Genomic DNA, 15,000 nt, shown 5'->3' on the forward strand with positions numbered 1-15,000 from the left:
CATCACTCTTAGCCAATGAAGTTAATGAAGTAAAGCTGTAATGTCGTTTCCTAATGGTTCTTACTTGTGACATGTATGCCACTTTGGCCAGAGACCCACCTTCAAAGGAAACAGGAGAACAGAGAGATCAATATAGGTTTCTGGGAAACTGCCCACCTACCCCTCCCCCAAGCCAACATTTTGCCCTACTGTGGGTAGGTGGGCAGTTTCCCAGAAACCTCAATTTATCAAAACAGAAAAAAGTATCACCAGGGCTGGGGTAGGCTGGGACAAATTGACACTAGCCAGCAAGAAAAGAAAGAAGGAAATGATATCTTGGACTGGGAAGAAAACTAAAGTTATCATTTTCTAGGTGGCTGCACACCTACGAAATACTTTGGAGAACTTAACCCAAACCCAATTGCTGTACCAAGAGTATAGGCTGAGGGTGGGGTAGGGATCAGCATACTACCATGTATGGGTTATATAGATATGTGCCACTGTCAGGGGTGGGGTTTTTAAGCAGTTTATTCTGGCATTCATGATAGATATCAAAGATTTTGCTATAGAGTAGGATGCCATTAATAGGAAATCAATCAGTGGTGTGATGAAGGGAGTTTCTGGTTGACTTATACTCTGAGATAGGATAGGGATCTTTGGTGTCTAGTTTACAACATGGTAACAAAATTGTAGCTTAATATGGCGAGGAGCTTAAGCCCAGGGTTTCAGGGTACCAGTGGTTCACCCACCCCCCCCCCCCCCACCCACAACAAAATCTTGCCTCCACCCCTGTATAGGCTACTTTAAGGTCATGGGAGGGGGGGGTGGTGGAGCATTATAACAATATTGTTCTTCTGGCAAAATTCGGTACGTTATAAAAAAATCCAAATTTAAAAAAAATGTTAGTTACGATTTTCCAAGTTTGTAAATACCAATTTTTATGATTTGGCGGAAATCTCTTTCTTGACTTCCATTTAATAGGCCCTTCTGTTCGAGATATTAAAAGAAAAACCTCTTCAAGTAATTAACTAGATGAATAGCCACATAGTCCAATACATTCGCTTTTGCAACTCACCAATATCCACTGCAAAGATTTTTGCAGTGTTTAGATTTCTGAACACCTCAGGCAAGGAAATGCTCTTTGCGTAACCCGATGGGCTTCCTTTTGTAGCTTCAGAATTCATAGTTTTGATCCAGAAGACAACAAAACAGAAAAAAATTGTGCGTAAACTTTCCAAGTATTTCTGCTAAATCAGAGACACACCGTCCGCCATGTTGAATAATTGCTAATCGAGCCCGCGGTACTTATGACTTTCTTGGTTCCAGACCTTTACTCCGATACCTTTCCATGTGCACGAACGCACTTCTATCGTTGGTTTGTGTTTTCTTGTCATTTTGACTAATCAATTTGGGTCTCCAGAGATGACAAGACAGTGGTATTAACTCAGTTGCAGCCTTGACCATCTAGTAGGATTTCCTGACTAAAAGAGCAGTAGACTTGCTTTAATACGGGAAAACTTTTTTAAAAAAAACTTCCGTCCTGACAGTGTATTCTTCAATACACACAAATCCCAACTGTACAAGTGTTAAAAGTTGGACAGAACTCTACAAAGAACGATCATGGTGGTAATGACCTCATTTCCTCCTCCAACTGAAGGGTTGGTCCACGTAGAAGAAAACACTGAGGCTTTCATTCATGATCAATCATATGGACTAGGAACTTTGTATATAGCAACAGAGTAAGGACTTAACTACAGAAAACCTGATCTCTCTAAGGGGGTGTTTACCTGACAAAACTCGCACCGGTGCGATTTTCACACTGGGATGACTTGTTGATTTCGTATCACGTTTACATGATGACTGGATCATTTCATATCTCGTTATTTAAAGGTACATTTTTGTGTTGATAAAATACACGTGTGGTTCAAAATCGCAAACATTACGCAGCGCTACCCGTTCCAGTCTACCGGCAGACCGATTTCACACCGAAACGGGTAGTCGTTTCACGTTTACATGATACTATTGCGAGATTTCGTACCAGAGTGAAATTCTTGCCTCAGTACGAGAACCGGGGTGAACTCACACCGGGGTGACTCGCATCGGCATAACATTTTGTGGTGGTATCATGTAAACAAATATAGAGCCATGAGAGGGACCCAGAGTGAACTCACTCCAGGGCGAAAGTCGCCCCATGTCATGTAAACACCCCCTAAAACACCCTTTGACAATATGGCTATGTGGCTAGGCAGCTATGCACGTGGTTAGTCCCAGTCCCTGGAATGGGGTTATTTCCTAGTAACAGGTTAATGAGGATGTGGTCATATTTTAATGACTGGGTCGACTGCAGGAAAGGCATGTCAAGTGTTCCCCCAAAGATTACATTAATGATAACACCTCTGTATTCGGTCAGATTGAAAATCTTTGAATGGTTTAATTGTTTTTTTGAAGACATTTAAATCAAATTCAAGAAAACCGAGCTGGCAGAAAAATTCCATGACTAGCTCCTGTGAATTCACTGTTCATTACGTATGCAGGAATGCAGAGATGAAACTGAAATCTACAACTACCAGGGGATTCAACCTTGGAATAATATATTCCAATGCAATCTTAGTACAATGAAAGTTGGGATTATGAAAATTACATATACCCAAAACTGATGTGACTAAGAAGGGGTCTATAACTGGCCACAGGATCGACCATAATGTGGTAGAAGTTCTGAGAGGCCAGCGGTACATATGCAGGCATCTGAAGCAATCACACAACTATGTCTCATTTGTTTATGAATCTGTGTGCAGTCAAGAGAAATGGCTCAGTTATTGTAAAATATTATTTTATTTGTTTTTTATCTTTTGAAGGAGATTGTCATGGAGTGATGGTGATGGTAAAGGGTTCTCTTTAGAGTACCCAGCAATATCTTTACACGCCATTTGCAGAGACACTTCACAATTTCAATATGAATGTATCTACTGTATGATGGATTCACCTCTAGATGGTAAGAACTATAACAGAGATGCCAACCTCTGGAAACCTAAAATCTGGAGACTCTCTCTTTGGCAATACCCCCCTGAAAATCAGTGACCAGATGACTAGCCACCCCCCCCCCCCCCTCCCCCCTCCGATAAGCATATCTTGATCCGGGCCCTAATTTGTCACAGGGGAATGGCTTAGGACATTATATGAAGTCTTACATGAAGTACAGACCATCGCAATTCACTTTTATGGTAATTTTTGTCAGTGATGAATTACATGCAAAACTGCCCCAGAAAAAGAACTAAGAATCAAAGAAAATTCAAATTTTGGGGGAAAATGGGATAAAATCCAAATTAAAACACAGAAAAGCTCATAACTTGATTTTATCCATAAGATTTGGTGACCCGTACCCGGGAGAGTTGGCATGTATGCTAAAGTAGTTTTGTATTGCAAATAGCAGTAATGAAAGTAGCCAAGGGCCATGTTCACAGTAGCCGGAGGAAATCCCCGGCCCCCACCTCTTAATGACAGCCCTGGTAATACATAATGAATAGTAATTTCTGCAGAAAAGACAAAACATGATAAGGTAGTTCAGTCTTGAGATTTTTCCATTGATCACAAATATCAATAATATATTTGTTTTTTTTTTTTTAAATAAAAATAATAATATTTAAAAATAACACAAATATCAAATTAATAGTGATTTAGAGGTAACACATCACATAGCGATTCTTCGTCTATCTGATTCCTAATCGAAATGGAAATTGGAAATGTTAGTTTTTGAGGAGAGAGAAAATCAAGATTACCCATGCTGTCAAAGCCGGGATTTGAACCTGAGCCACACTGATGGGAGACAAGACAGTGATCTACCACTGCGCCACTCTTGCTCTTCAAGGAACAAGTAGCCTGTCCCTGTAACAGTGTTTGTTCCCCTTACTCAACCCTTAACATTTTGTTGGATCTAACCACTTGTAGTTAACTATTTCTGATTTCCAGATAATGAAAATGATGGAGCCAGCGATGACAGTGATGGTAAATTTGGAGAGGTCAGATTTGTGCCCGAGGATAAGTCAAAATGTAAGTCCAGCAAATCACAAGAAAAGTAATTAGTGACTTTTTTCATGTTGAATGTTGAAAAATTTTCTTTTCATCTTTTCAGTGGAAGTCATGTTTAGAGCTATGTCAGATTGTCAGATTCTTCACCCCGACCCCCAGGAACAAGAAGAAGGTAAGCTGTGTGCATCAATAGCCTGAAAATACAGCCGTCTCTCCTTGCTCCCGGCCGGATATGAGATGGTAGATAGCAAATGAGGCGCATAGCACCGAGTTGGCTATAATCATCTCAGATCCAACAAGCATGAGTGGAATTTGTTTTATTAAAAACACCCACAAAATATGGAGATTTCTTCCCGACTTTATTTGTAAAAAGAACCTTTCTCAGCTTGTTTTTAGTTTTGAGCAGATACATACAGTTACCATATTTTGAGGGCATGGTATTATGGCTCATATACCGTGAAGGCTAAGCCAATCGGAGCTCTAGAATTGCATTATCCAATGATTCAGTTTTTAATAATTTAACTTACCATAATGTATCCACTTTTTTTTGTGACTGTAGAGGAAGATGAAGACTTTTTTTGTGATGCAGATGAAGGAGAGCTCTCTGAGCAAGGACAGGTATATTGTTAACAGTTTATTGAAATCATTTTCGCCCCAGTAAATTAGAATCCTCACTCTAAACCAATGAAGATGTACTGGTTATTTATCAAGTGTAGCTTTTAATCAGAATGCTGCACAACACAGCAGTCAGCTGTGAAACTTTTAATTACCACATGTCGTATTCCCATTTTTTTTCGCAGAAGATAGAGGGTGAGAGAAAACTCAAGAAAAGAGAAGCTTTCTCGACGTTACCTCGTACCCAGATCCCTTGTTGACGAAGCAAGAGATCTGGGTACGAGGTTACCCGCGAGGAGACAAGGCGTGCAATGTGTCTTCTTGTGGGAGCCTATTTCATTGTCTTCTTGAGAAATCGCTAAGGTCTCCACAAGAAAAGATGTATTTCTCACCATCTATAAACAGTCAGTACATGAATGTAGTATTCAATTGTTTATTTCTCTTTTAACATTTCAGGCAACCCTTCAGCGCTTAGAAGGAATGCTAGAAATGCCCAGTCAGCAGGAATTTATGCAGATGACTTCGGTGAGAAATGGCGGCGACCATGTGAACGGCCACGGAAACGTGCAAGGTTGGTAGTTGGGCAAGCGCAATTAGCAATGCTATTTCAACCTCTCCTATAATAATTTAATACCTTGCTCAACCACTTTCAAGTAGCCGCGCGCGCACGTAAGGCGCGAAGTACCCTGGGTGCAAGCGACTTTTCATGCGCGGTTTCGGGTCTCTGTCAAGTCTATACTGTGACCCAGTCGCCGCTCGTGTCTTGGGCCTTTGGCGGAAGACGCGTCGGCCTGCGACCGAACCCTAAACATCTCCGCCGCACTTTATCGCCTCAGGCGAGAAAGGCGCGAAAGAAAAGAAAAGAGAAGCTGTCTCAGAAAAGAAAGGAAAAGAGAAGTTTTCACAACGCTGTATAACTATTTTCCAGAACCAAAATTGCTTCGAAAAGGCTTCAGTTGTTGACAAACACCGGCGATCTCTTGTTTGAAAGTAGTGGTAATGTTGCAATTTAAGATAATAGTTCATACTGACATTTGTGATTGTCGCTTGCAATAGGTTTTCACATAGCAAAACCGAAAAAGGCAAACACTTACTTTCTGAAACTCTGACACTTTTTATTGTTTTCAATCAGCTAAGTTTCATTGTAACTGTCTTTTTTATAATTTCATTTGCAGGCGACGTTGAAATGGACAACAGCGCTGAGAACAGTGAACAGTTTGAAGATGCCGACAAATGACATTGAATGAACAAACATACGAGAGCTTTTACATACATTGTGAAGAAAGCATTTCGTGACTTCCACAGAGCAGTTTTCTTGTTAGGTACCCTGTTCTTCGCTGTAGATGGTGGAGTTGCCACTTTACTCTGAATCCCTTAGTTACACTAGAAACTGAAAATTTTACACTCGCATACATTTTGCAACTCTGATACCATCTGTCCCATTACAACACAGATGTTTGATAACATCAAATTATCATATTATTTAACCGGTGTCTGAAAGGATGATGGCCCGGAGGGTATGCAAATCAGTGAAAAGGCTCTTGTTATTATGGACACAGCCTTGTGGATTACACACTTTTGTAGCAAAATTTACGACTTTGCATTTGCGTATCTACGTTCTAAGTAGCGGTGAGATGTTGTTTTTCGTGTCAATTTCACAGACATAGTGTTGTGTAACAGTATATTTCGTCGAAAACAAGATTTCGATAAGAGACAACTTTTGAAAGAAAGTAGACAGTTCCAAGTTAATCGATTGCATAACTTTGTTTGGTTCAAATAAAGTACACAATGCTCGTACTTGAAGGAGCTTCATTCTTTATATAAGCTAGCCCTTCTCTCTCTGGGTGCGGGATTAGGGAAGCGTTAACGGGATACGGGATTTGACCGCTACCAGGAAGCAGGGATTCGTTGAAATTAGGGCACACTATTGGATGCAGGACTGGGAAAAAAACCTTGATGCGAGATTCTCGTGAAAAAGGGGCGGTACTGTGATATAAAGACTCTCTTTTTAGACCCCATTCGATTAGTGCAGCTTTCTCTTCCATAAAGAGAGTCTGTTCACAGGCTGGCGTCTATTCACTCTCTTCCGAGTTCCAAAAACCCTCACTTTCAAAATGAGGCTAGGTGCACAACTTTCTTGTGAAAATGAGTTTTATTTGCATGAGAATGAAAATGATTTCCATATCAAAGGCTGAGCACCTTCCCTGGTTTTGAAACAGAGGCCCGGGGGAACTCAGAAATGGGCTATTGACCGTTCATAGACCACATTCTTTTGTTTCACTCCTTACCGACGCAGCATCGCAGGTCCTTTAGCGTAAACTAATATAACCCATTTACTCTTTTTTTTCCAGCTTTCGCGACCCTCGCGTGCCTCTCAACATTCGCGTACTCGTTTCAGTCTCCTATCCCGTCTCTGATCCGGTTGCCCTTCGAACTCCTGCTGTGTTTTTGGATTTCATTCTTTATCGTTTTATATATTTATTAAGAATTTTTTATTATGTTATTGAAATAACACCATTTTAGGTTGGCTTGTTTGTTTTCCATAGGCGAACATGTGGTATGACTATCCAAGGTCACATATTGTCTTTTTCTGTCATGAGTGGGTTCAAAACAAATGTAATAATATCGATAAATTTGCAATGCGGTGAAAGCAAATTAAACAGGAAGATGAAAGAGAAATTTACCTTTTTTGGCAACACAAACTAATAACCCTTCTAATATCCGAAGCGAAATTTGAGTACGAGTGTGAGTGTGAGTAACTTTATTGCCGAAGCGAGCGAAGACGCGTTTGAATGCAAATTGCAGAAATAAGTGAAAAATCTATTTCCGGTGAATACTTAAAATAAAATACTAAGAATTAAAATGAAATAATAAACATCCATTTACAGAGAGCACATCTGCAGTCAATTGCAGATGACAATGACATTTGTAAGCTTTTTGTAGTAAATTATTCTACTATTTGGGCGCATGATAAGCGAAAAGATGTTATTTGTAGAATGTTCTTGGCGTAGGAAGTAGACGCTTAAGGTGTCCCCGTAGGACATAAATATAACAGTCTAGCCCCGGGACCAATCCTGGATCATGTAAAATTGCGAAGTCATGGGTGCCAGAGGCCAAGGGCGCAGTGCTTTTCAGGAAAGACAATTCCTTCAAAACGTTGCGTTCGAAATCGTTTGGAACACTTGTAGTACTTCTCAGTGAAAAGTTTTGCATCAAAATTTTTTGCGCCTGGTGTTTATGCCAAAAGCCACGAAAAAGCAGGACGTTCGTTGACCGGAAACGTGATCTTCACGTTAACTTCCGGATTCAACTGCTTTTAGTATTCAAACAACAACAGTGACGACATTTCCGGTAATTTGAACAAAAAAACAAAATCGCAGAACAGGCCGTCCGCTGGCTCATTTTCAAGATAGCTTTCATGCCGTTTTACTGCTGTCAGAGTTTGCTGGTGGCTGATCGAGAGGCCGAAGATATGAACTATTATCGAAACAGCAATCACGATGTAACCCCTCGAAGCAACTGCCGTCGCCGCATAGTCACCAAAGAAATGGCCTTTTACTGTTTTGATATTCTATGCAGCCACTTACATCGACATCAAGAACCGCCTTGGCCAAATTTTCCCAATGGTGAATTGTGAGTATAAGTCTTAGATGAAGTTCCTTGTATTATTTACAGTCTAGCAGGACAAATGCTTGTTCATGCTCCCCCCGTTTTGGGGCTGGTCGATGTGCGTTTCAAGGGAAAACCATGTTTTGTCGAGCTTAAAGGTTTCTCGACCCTCTTCGCGACAACAAAAGATCTGTAAAATCTCCTCTTGCGAAGGGACTGCTGCTATCGAACCCTCGACCCCTGGTTACCATTTCCACGACCAAATATTTTATGTTATGTCTAATACGCTATTTCAGTAGGATTTTCTTGTTAGCTATTGAAAGAATAACGATTCTTGGCCTTGAAACCGACCCTATGTTTTGCATGACTTACGCGCAAATTCATGTTAATTAAGGTGACCTATTTTGGCAGTGTTTTCGTTTAAACCTCAGCGCGGCCTGAGTGATTATTTCATTCCCGATTAATGTTTACCTGCAATCGACTCTTCACTTCAAAACGACAGCGTATTTGCCAAATCTAGAAATTTCCTTTTCAACCACAATAGCATTGATTATTCCGACCCCAAAACGACCTGTTTATCCAAGCAGCTTTGGCGACAGTAGTGCTTATATTTGAGTTTCCTGTACAAATGGAAATTATTCACACCGGCTTTTGTGTCAGCTGTTGAATTTATTGAGGCCTTTCAGCAAAACCTTTATCAGATGCATTTGTTGAACGTGACTCACTGCTTCTTTGGACGATATTTTGTAACAATAATAATTTTCTCACAAGTATGAAAAACCTTAATTGAGGAAGAGAAATTTTAAAGTTTAAATCTTCAAAGAATTTTTTTCTCAGATTCGTTTGCGTTGTATATTGTTTCCTGCAAGCAAAATATGTCGTTTGAATTTGGTGTCCTTTTGTTGGAAAAGTCATGTTGAAACCCGAATTGACCACATTGTAACCAAGGGTGAAATTAAGTGACTGACTCATTTTTGTTTCAATTTTTTTTTGCATATTAGTTTCTGATTATTCACTTCATACTCAAGTACATGCAGGGATTTTTTTAAAAAAATGAATGTTACCATTGCTTTCCCAGTTTGAATTAGTTTTTGCCCACAACTTGTGATGATTGCTTTTCTGTGCTCAAAAAAAATTCTTGTTTGGACAAAATTCTATTTTTAGAAATTAATTTATTTTTGTTTGCCTTTTCTTTTTTATTTATTCCATCATTTTTTTTCTATTTTGTACTGAATATCACTTAGTGACGAAAAAGCTTTCAATACATTGTAAAACATGAAACAGTCCAAATTCGAAATATTGATATTTTTAGCTTTTTAGATCTTTGATTTGATTATTCTGATATATTAATTTTATATACATTATAGCTCAGACTTTGGGGGGCTTTTATGTGGGAAGGCTCCGCCCCGAGGTCCAACCCTTCACCCTTTTATATACCAGTTTTGACATAAAAGGTACCCCTTTTATGTACCTTTAATTGAAAAATGGTACCTCTTTCACATACATAGTCAAAAAAGTTTGCATGCCTTTTAACTGCTGTAAGTGCAGTGTCTTGAAAGTATGAATAAATCACAAAACCACAATGTTTTCTAGACTTTTTCACAGCCATAAAAATGGATCTGTTAGCTTATTTTAGCCTTTTTACAGACCGAAAAGACAGATTTCCCTACCCTTTCATATACTTCAACCAGAAAAGTCCTTATCATTTCATTTACCTGAAGCCTCAAAAAGGTAACCCTTTCAAGCAGAGCCTCCCTGTATAGGCCATCATAGGGAGTACCTCCACCTGTTACTCTTGACCACTCTCTGTCATATTTAAGATTTGTTGAAAAATTATCCCACCTTATTTTTGGGCCAAACTGAAGCCTGAAGTGTGGTAATTTATTGGGCTGCCTGTGGCATGCCCAGTTATAAAATGAAAGAAAATTGGAAGACTTGGTATGAAAACTACAATATTGCTTGCAGTATTCTGCCAAAAAGCAACTGGGGCCAGATTTCTGGATTCAGATCCATGCAGTGCTAGCCAAAAGAAGTAATCTTTAGAGTTCAGGGCCCAGTTGTTCAAAGACCGATATAAAAAAGTTAGTACTTAACCCAAGGGTAAATTTAACCCGGGCTTCCTTTTCTTGTGTTTAAAAGCATTTTCTCGGATAATTTTCTCTGTTATTTTTAAAGTTTTCAATAATCAACTTGTCAACAAAAAGAATTAAAACTGAAATGATTTTTAAGCTTTCATATCTGAATTCAAATTCCGCACTAACCCTGGGTTATCTTAACCCAGCTTTGAACAACTCGGCCCAGTTTATTACTCCTATTCGGGAATATGGTCAAGTGAACATTCCCCATCTCTATCACTATCTCTCTTTTTCTCAGGATGGGAGTAGCTAAGACTAGCTACACCCAGTATAAAAAACATTTAGGCCACTGCAACCCAATATGGCCAATGAAAGGCATCTTGTTATTTTTGAACCTGGGTCCTTGTCTTATCTTAGGGTCTAGATGAGTGGACTCCCTACTTGAAGATCTGAATCCACCATCTTAAGTTCTAACTAGACAAGTAACTGTTGTTCTCACTCTGCCAATACACCCATGTCACTGTCAAAATAGTTCTTTATGCCAATTTTGATAATCATGGAAAAAATGGGGCAAAATTTCAGTTTGTATACTTGCTCTTTAAGATGAATTTGACTGCATCCATTGTCCTCCAAAAAATTTTTTTGGAACTGTGAATTAACAGGTTGAGATATTATGGCACATCTGAAGATATGGCATTTCACCCTTTTTTGCAGTCCTCTGTTTGTAACATGGAAGATTGACAATGGCCGTGAAAGAGGCCGCACACTGAGAGGCTGTATAGGTACATTTACTGCAATGCGATTGCATAAAGGTCTTAGAGATTATACCTTGTCAAGGTAAGACTAAGCACATATGCCCAGGGTGGGTACTCCCCTAAATTGGATCATTATACTTTTAAACTACTCACATGCCCCTCCCCAAGCCAAAATTTTGCCCTATGTGAGAAGTACATGTAAGTGTTAATGTTGGCTTAAGGGAGGGTAGGTGGGCAGTTTGTCAGAAACGTATGATCCCATAAATTTAGGACAGGTGTATGCCACCCAGGGTCCCTACCTTGATCCTGTTTAAGGATGAGACAAGTAAAAACAATTTTGATACCCTATTCAAGGCTCAAACCCAGAAAATGACACCTCATTCAAAGGAAAAACAAAATCTAAGAATTTAATGGTGTGAACTATTTAATTAATACTTCTTATGCACCTGCAAATACTCTTTGGGATAACTCAATTTTAACATGATCTTGTTTCTTGTGTAGCTAGACTTAAAGATTAAGCACTTTAAGGATCAAACTGCAAACACAATGCCTCCAAGGGCAAAAAAGATATCCTATTTGAGGATCGAGACCATCAAAAATGATACCCTATTAGTTGGCACATACATCGTACCTTTCTAGCCCATGTATGGGAGCACCCACCCCCCGTATGTATACTTGATCTTTGTTTTCCTTCTGTCAGTTCCATTAGTGGAACACAATGTTAAAAGGTTCCATGTCAGTGTCCTCCATCCCTCACTGAATCAATTGGAATTTAGAAATGGTGGTTTTTCATGGGATCAGAAGTACCACAAGGTGACATTAAAATTAAAATAGATGCTTGCTTTGTGGGCAAGCTTTTGCTGAAGTTTATCATTCCAGAGCAGTCATGTTGGCCTGGAAAGCAGTTTTTCACCTTTGGAATAAACCATCACTTAATTGTTCCTGTTGATATTTTATAAACTTAAGTTCTAAAAGAATGAATACCTTTCTCTTCCTCTTTTTACAGTGCCCTGAGGGATACCCGATTTTCTCCTGTAACCAAAGAGGAACTTTCTCTCCTGTACTGTTCTGTATCCGTCTTGACCAACTTTGAGGAAAATGTTAACTGTCTAGACTGGGAAGTAAGTGCCTTCCATGTCTATGCCATAGGTTGTAATGGAATTCAGGTTAAATTGGTCTCAACCCAATTGATTCTCAGTTTCCTCTGTTTTTCATCCAACCCCAACAAAATAAACCTTTTGACAAGTGTACATGTATGTTTTATTTTCTCAAGTCACCCAATACTACAAGATGTTCTCAAGGAAATTTGCATCTTTTGTTTACATAATGGGTACATATGAATGTGAAAGGGATGACATTTGAAAGAAACAGTTCTTTGGGAGTTACATCATGTGGATTTGAAGTGGGAAAGAAAACATACAAACTGAAGAGGTCTATTCCATTTTTAGTACCTTAAAAAATTCATAAAGTAAAGTGAGGAGAAACTTTATGCTTGTTATTTTATAAGTGGTATAATCTTCATTCCGTATCAGCTGGAATCCATCTTTTTACTTCACAGTACAGGGCTCAAAAAAAACTTGAATTTATTCCAGCTTGTCCTTTAGGCAAGCAGCTCACACATTTTGCTCTCCTGGGGCCACTTCTTACTTTTCTTAGTTAATAATTTAGTGAGAGGATGACTTGCTTGGACCCTTTTTACTGGGCAAGTAAGCTTTAGAAGGTTAGAAAATCTACTTGTCCTAGACTAACAGACATGACTTTGCACTAGACAGGAAAGTCATAAACAACCACATGACTGTTTTCAGCTCATTGCAATTACATACCAAATTAATGTTGAGAATGAAGAATAGTTGGATAAAAATGATAACATTGGCCGATTTGGGTAAAATAGGTCTTGAAATGAGGAAATGACGTTTCAGAGAATTTAGCTCCACCACTCCCCTTCCCCCCAGGAAAGTGCGCCCCTGGGGTATTTTTGGCCTTACCAGCCATGAATGGTGAGCTAAAATTTATTAAGAGAACACTCCTTGCGGCCGCAAGCTGTAAAGCATTAAGAGAAAGAGACCTACCCGTTCAATACCTACAAGATGCATTTGTCTAAAAATAATAATATTGTTTTGTGCAAGCACCCAAGATATCTATTTATGTACTTTAAAAAATTCATATTAATTAAAGTTATTGATTTGTTAGATTGGTGTGCATGGTATACGGATTGAGTTTTACAATGAAAAAGGTCATCATCGTACAGCCACATACCTTCCTGAAGTAGCCAAAGAACAAGGTTGGTAATAGCTGTATGAAGCTTATTTAAGGACTTGAATGTTCTTCTTAGTTGCTTTCATTTTGAATGTCACCCTTGAGGAATTCAGCCACACCACCTTGTACAGCATAATAAACAGTATCACAAAAAAGAACTCTTCAGTACTGTAATTTTGATTTGAATGGTCACACCTCAGGATTTTATCCTCAGAATCTAAAGTTAGAGCCACCCCATACAGCATAATAAACAGTACCTCATAGGAATGTATTCTTCAGTAGCATTCATTTGAATGATTGCACTTTAGGATTTTACAGTGTACTCTCTCTTAACGGACACCTTTATAAGATGGACACCTCTGTAAATCAGACACTCACAGTTGGTCCCTGTCTTTCTTTACTTCCTTTATTTGACTCTCTATAAGACGGACACCTCTCTAAGACGGACACATACTGCAGGTCCCCAAGGTGTCCGTCTCAAAAAGAGTTGACTGTATTCACAGAAATGTTACCTTCTCTTTTGCATTAATTTCCTTTATTTAAAAGCCGTTTTCCACTAAGTTTGCGTTAATTTAAGTCCCATTAACTTCTAATAACTTAATTCCATGGAGCGTTAATTTCCTTTAATAAGGTAAATCATAATTATTATTTAACTTGCGTTTAGGTTGGAATCAGATCCAAACCATTGACTCGCTCTTAAGGAAAGGTGGCTTCAAAGGGACCATCACAGCCGAGGTCCGCAATACCATTAAAGTAACTCGTTACCAGAGTGAAAAGGTGACAGTTGCGTACAGTGAGTACCTGGCGTCAAAACAGGCCACATGACAATTGTGGAACCTAGGGCTTTTAACAATTTAGGAAACTAGTTGTTAATACCATTTTAAAAGATGTTGAATAATTCTTTCTTATTGTTATATTATTAATGTATATTTATTGATGCAATTGGTTACAGTCCTTTGTTACTAGGGAAAGTGCTTTCATCCTGTTCTTTTCCAGCCCTGTTTTAAGAGACTGAAAACAACAGGAAGGAAAGAATTTGCTATGTATTATAATAATTATTGTTGTGGTTGCCTGGGAAAAATGAAGGCCTTTTACAACTTCATTGTTGTCACTTGACAGTGTGGGTTTTTTGTTTGTTTCCTTTCCTTACCAGGGTTGTCACTACAGATTAGCAACCAAGAAATTTTCTGGTCTTTCAAAACTTTAAAACTACTCTCAATATAATTATTGACAACAACAGAAATTAATTTTTGGTAAAAATCTCCATCGGGTTGTAAGGGGTTTAAAGACAATGAAAAGGTATTTCTTCTTCACAGTTCCTCTTTTTCCTTTGTTTTTTTTGGGGGGGGCGGGTAATGTTCTTGTGCATCATAACAGGGCGTTGTAGAAGGTCTTCTTTGTTTATGAGCTTGGTGTATGCAATAAAAACACATGGAATAAGAAATTTTCACGTATTAGGGTATTTTTCTTAAAATCGAGACACAATTGTGGGAAAATACAGATTTTTTTAGTCTTGTCTTTGCTTTGAGAAATCATTACAATGTTTATTACATTTTCAACTCTCTGGAAAGGAAAAAATATTTTAATTTATTCTTATCCAAAGGCTCAAATTAGTTAAGAAGCAAGACTCCCTAATGTTTTGTGAAGTTTTTGCACTGGCTTTGACAGGGAAAAAAGTTATCATC

At 38.7% G+C, this 15,000-nt stretch overlaps 3 protein-coding genes across 4 annotated transcripts in view; 2 read left to right on the forward strand and 1 right to left on the reverse strand.

Moving 5' to 3' along the window:
- The window catches only part of LOC140951135 (4'-phosphopantetheine phosphatase-like), a 21,632-nt gene extending 20,457 nt beyond the window's left edge, over window positions 1-1,175 (reverse strand). The window contains exons 1-2 of the mRNA XM_073400349.1: window positions 1,055-1,175; window positions 1-99 (exon numbers count right to left, since the gene is read on the reverse strand). The exon at window positions 1-99 is cut by the window's left edge and continues 26 nt beyond it. Coding sequence (XP_073256450.1) covers window positions 1-99; window positions 1,055-1,163 — 208 coding nt within the window. The 5' untranslated portion in view covers window positions 1,164-1,175. The remainder of the gene's footprint in view (window positions 100-1,054) is intronic.
- A 152-nt stretch (window positions 1,176-1,327) lies between these two features.
- On the forward strand, window positions 1,328-6,417 carry LOC140950358 (methylosome subunit pICln-like). 2 transcript variants are annotated; one of them, XM_073399568.1, is made up of 8 exons: window positions 1,328-1,718; window positions 2,835-2,971; window positions 3,946-4,026; window positions 4,109-4,177; window positions 4,565-4,623; window positions 5,077-5,191; window positions 5,796-5,869; window positions 5,903-6,417. In XM_073399568.1, the coding sequence occupies exons 1-7, from the start codon at window positions 1,600-1,602 to the stop codon at window positions 5,855-5,857; spliced, it is 642 nt and encodes a 213-aa protein (XP_073255669.1). In that variant the 5' UTR covers window positions 1,328-1,599; the 3' UTR covers window positions 5,858-5,869; window positions 5,903-6,417. The 2 variants fall into 2 exon arrangements, with proteins under 2 accessions (XP_073255669.1, XP_073255668.1); XM_073399567.1 differs by having other exon boundaries at window positions 5,796-6,417.
- A 1,582-nt stretch (window positions 6,418-7,999) lies between these two features.
- Window positions 8,000-14,480, forward strand: LOC140950252 (AMMECR1-like protein). Its single transcript, XM_073399459.1, has 5 exons — window positions 8,000-8,253; window positions 11,019-11,141; window positions 12,066-12,180; window positions 13,250-13,340; window positions 13,980-14,480. Exons 1-5 carry the CDS (start codon window positions 8,039-8,041, stop codon window positions 14,138-14,140), a joined length of 705 nt encoding a protein of 234 aa, XP_073255560.1. The 5' UTR covers window positions 8,000-8,038; the 3' UTR covers window positions 14,141-14,480.
- Window positions 14,481-15,000: the final 520 nt, after the last annotated feature.

This window comes from Porites lutea, chromosome 10 (genome assembly GCF_958299795.1).
Source record: "Porites lutea chromosome 10, jaPorLute2.1, whole genome shotgun sequence".
NCBI lineage: Eukaryota > Metazoa > Cnidaria > Anthozoa > Scleractinia > Poritidae > Porites > Porites lutea.

Bases quoted from the DNA above. Each gene is read 5' to 3' on its own strand.
- LOC140950358 (XM_073399567.1), top strand. From the start codon at position 1,600: ATGGTGGTAATGACCTCATTTCCTCCTCCAACTGAAGGGTTGGTCCAC. The intron at 1,719-2,834 runs GTAAGGACTTAA...TATCTTTTGAAG, and splicing joins ACTTTGTATATAGCAACAGA to GAGATTGTCATGGAGTGATG. The intron at 4,178-4,564 runs GTAAGCTGTGTG...TTGTGACTGTAG, and splicing joins CCCCCAGGAACAAGAAGAAG to AGGAAGATGAAGACTTTTTT.
- LOC140950252 (XM_073399459.1), top strand. From the start codon at position 8,039: ATGCCGTTTTACTGCTGTCAGAGTTTGCTGGTGGCTGATCGAGAGGCC. The intron at 8,254-11,018 runs GTGAGTATAAGT...CCTTTTTTGCAG, and splicing joins AATTTTCCCAATGGTGAATT to TCCTCTGTTTGTAACATGGA. The intron at 12,181-13,249 runs GTAAGTGCCTTC...TTGATTTGTTAG, and splicing joins TTAACTGTCTAGACTGGGAA to ATTGGTGTGCATGGTATACG.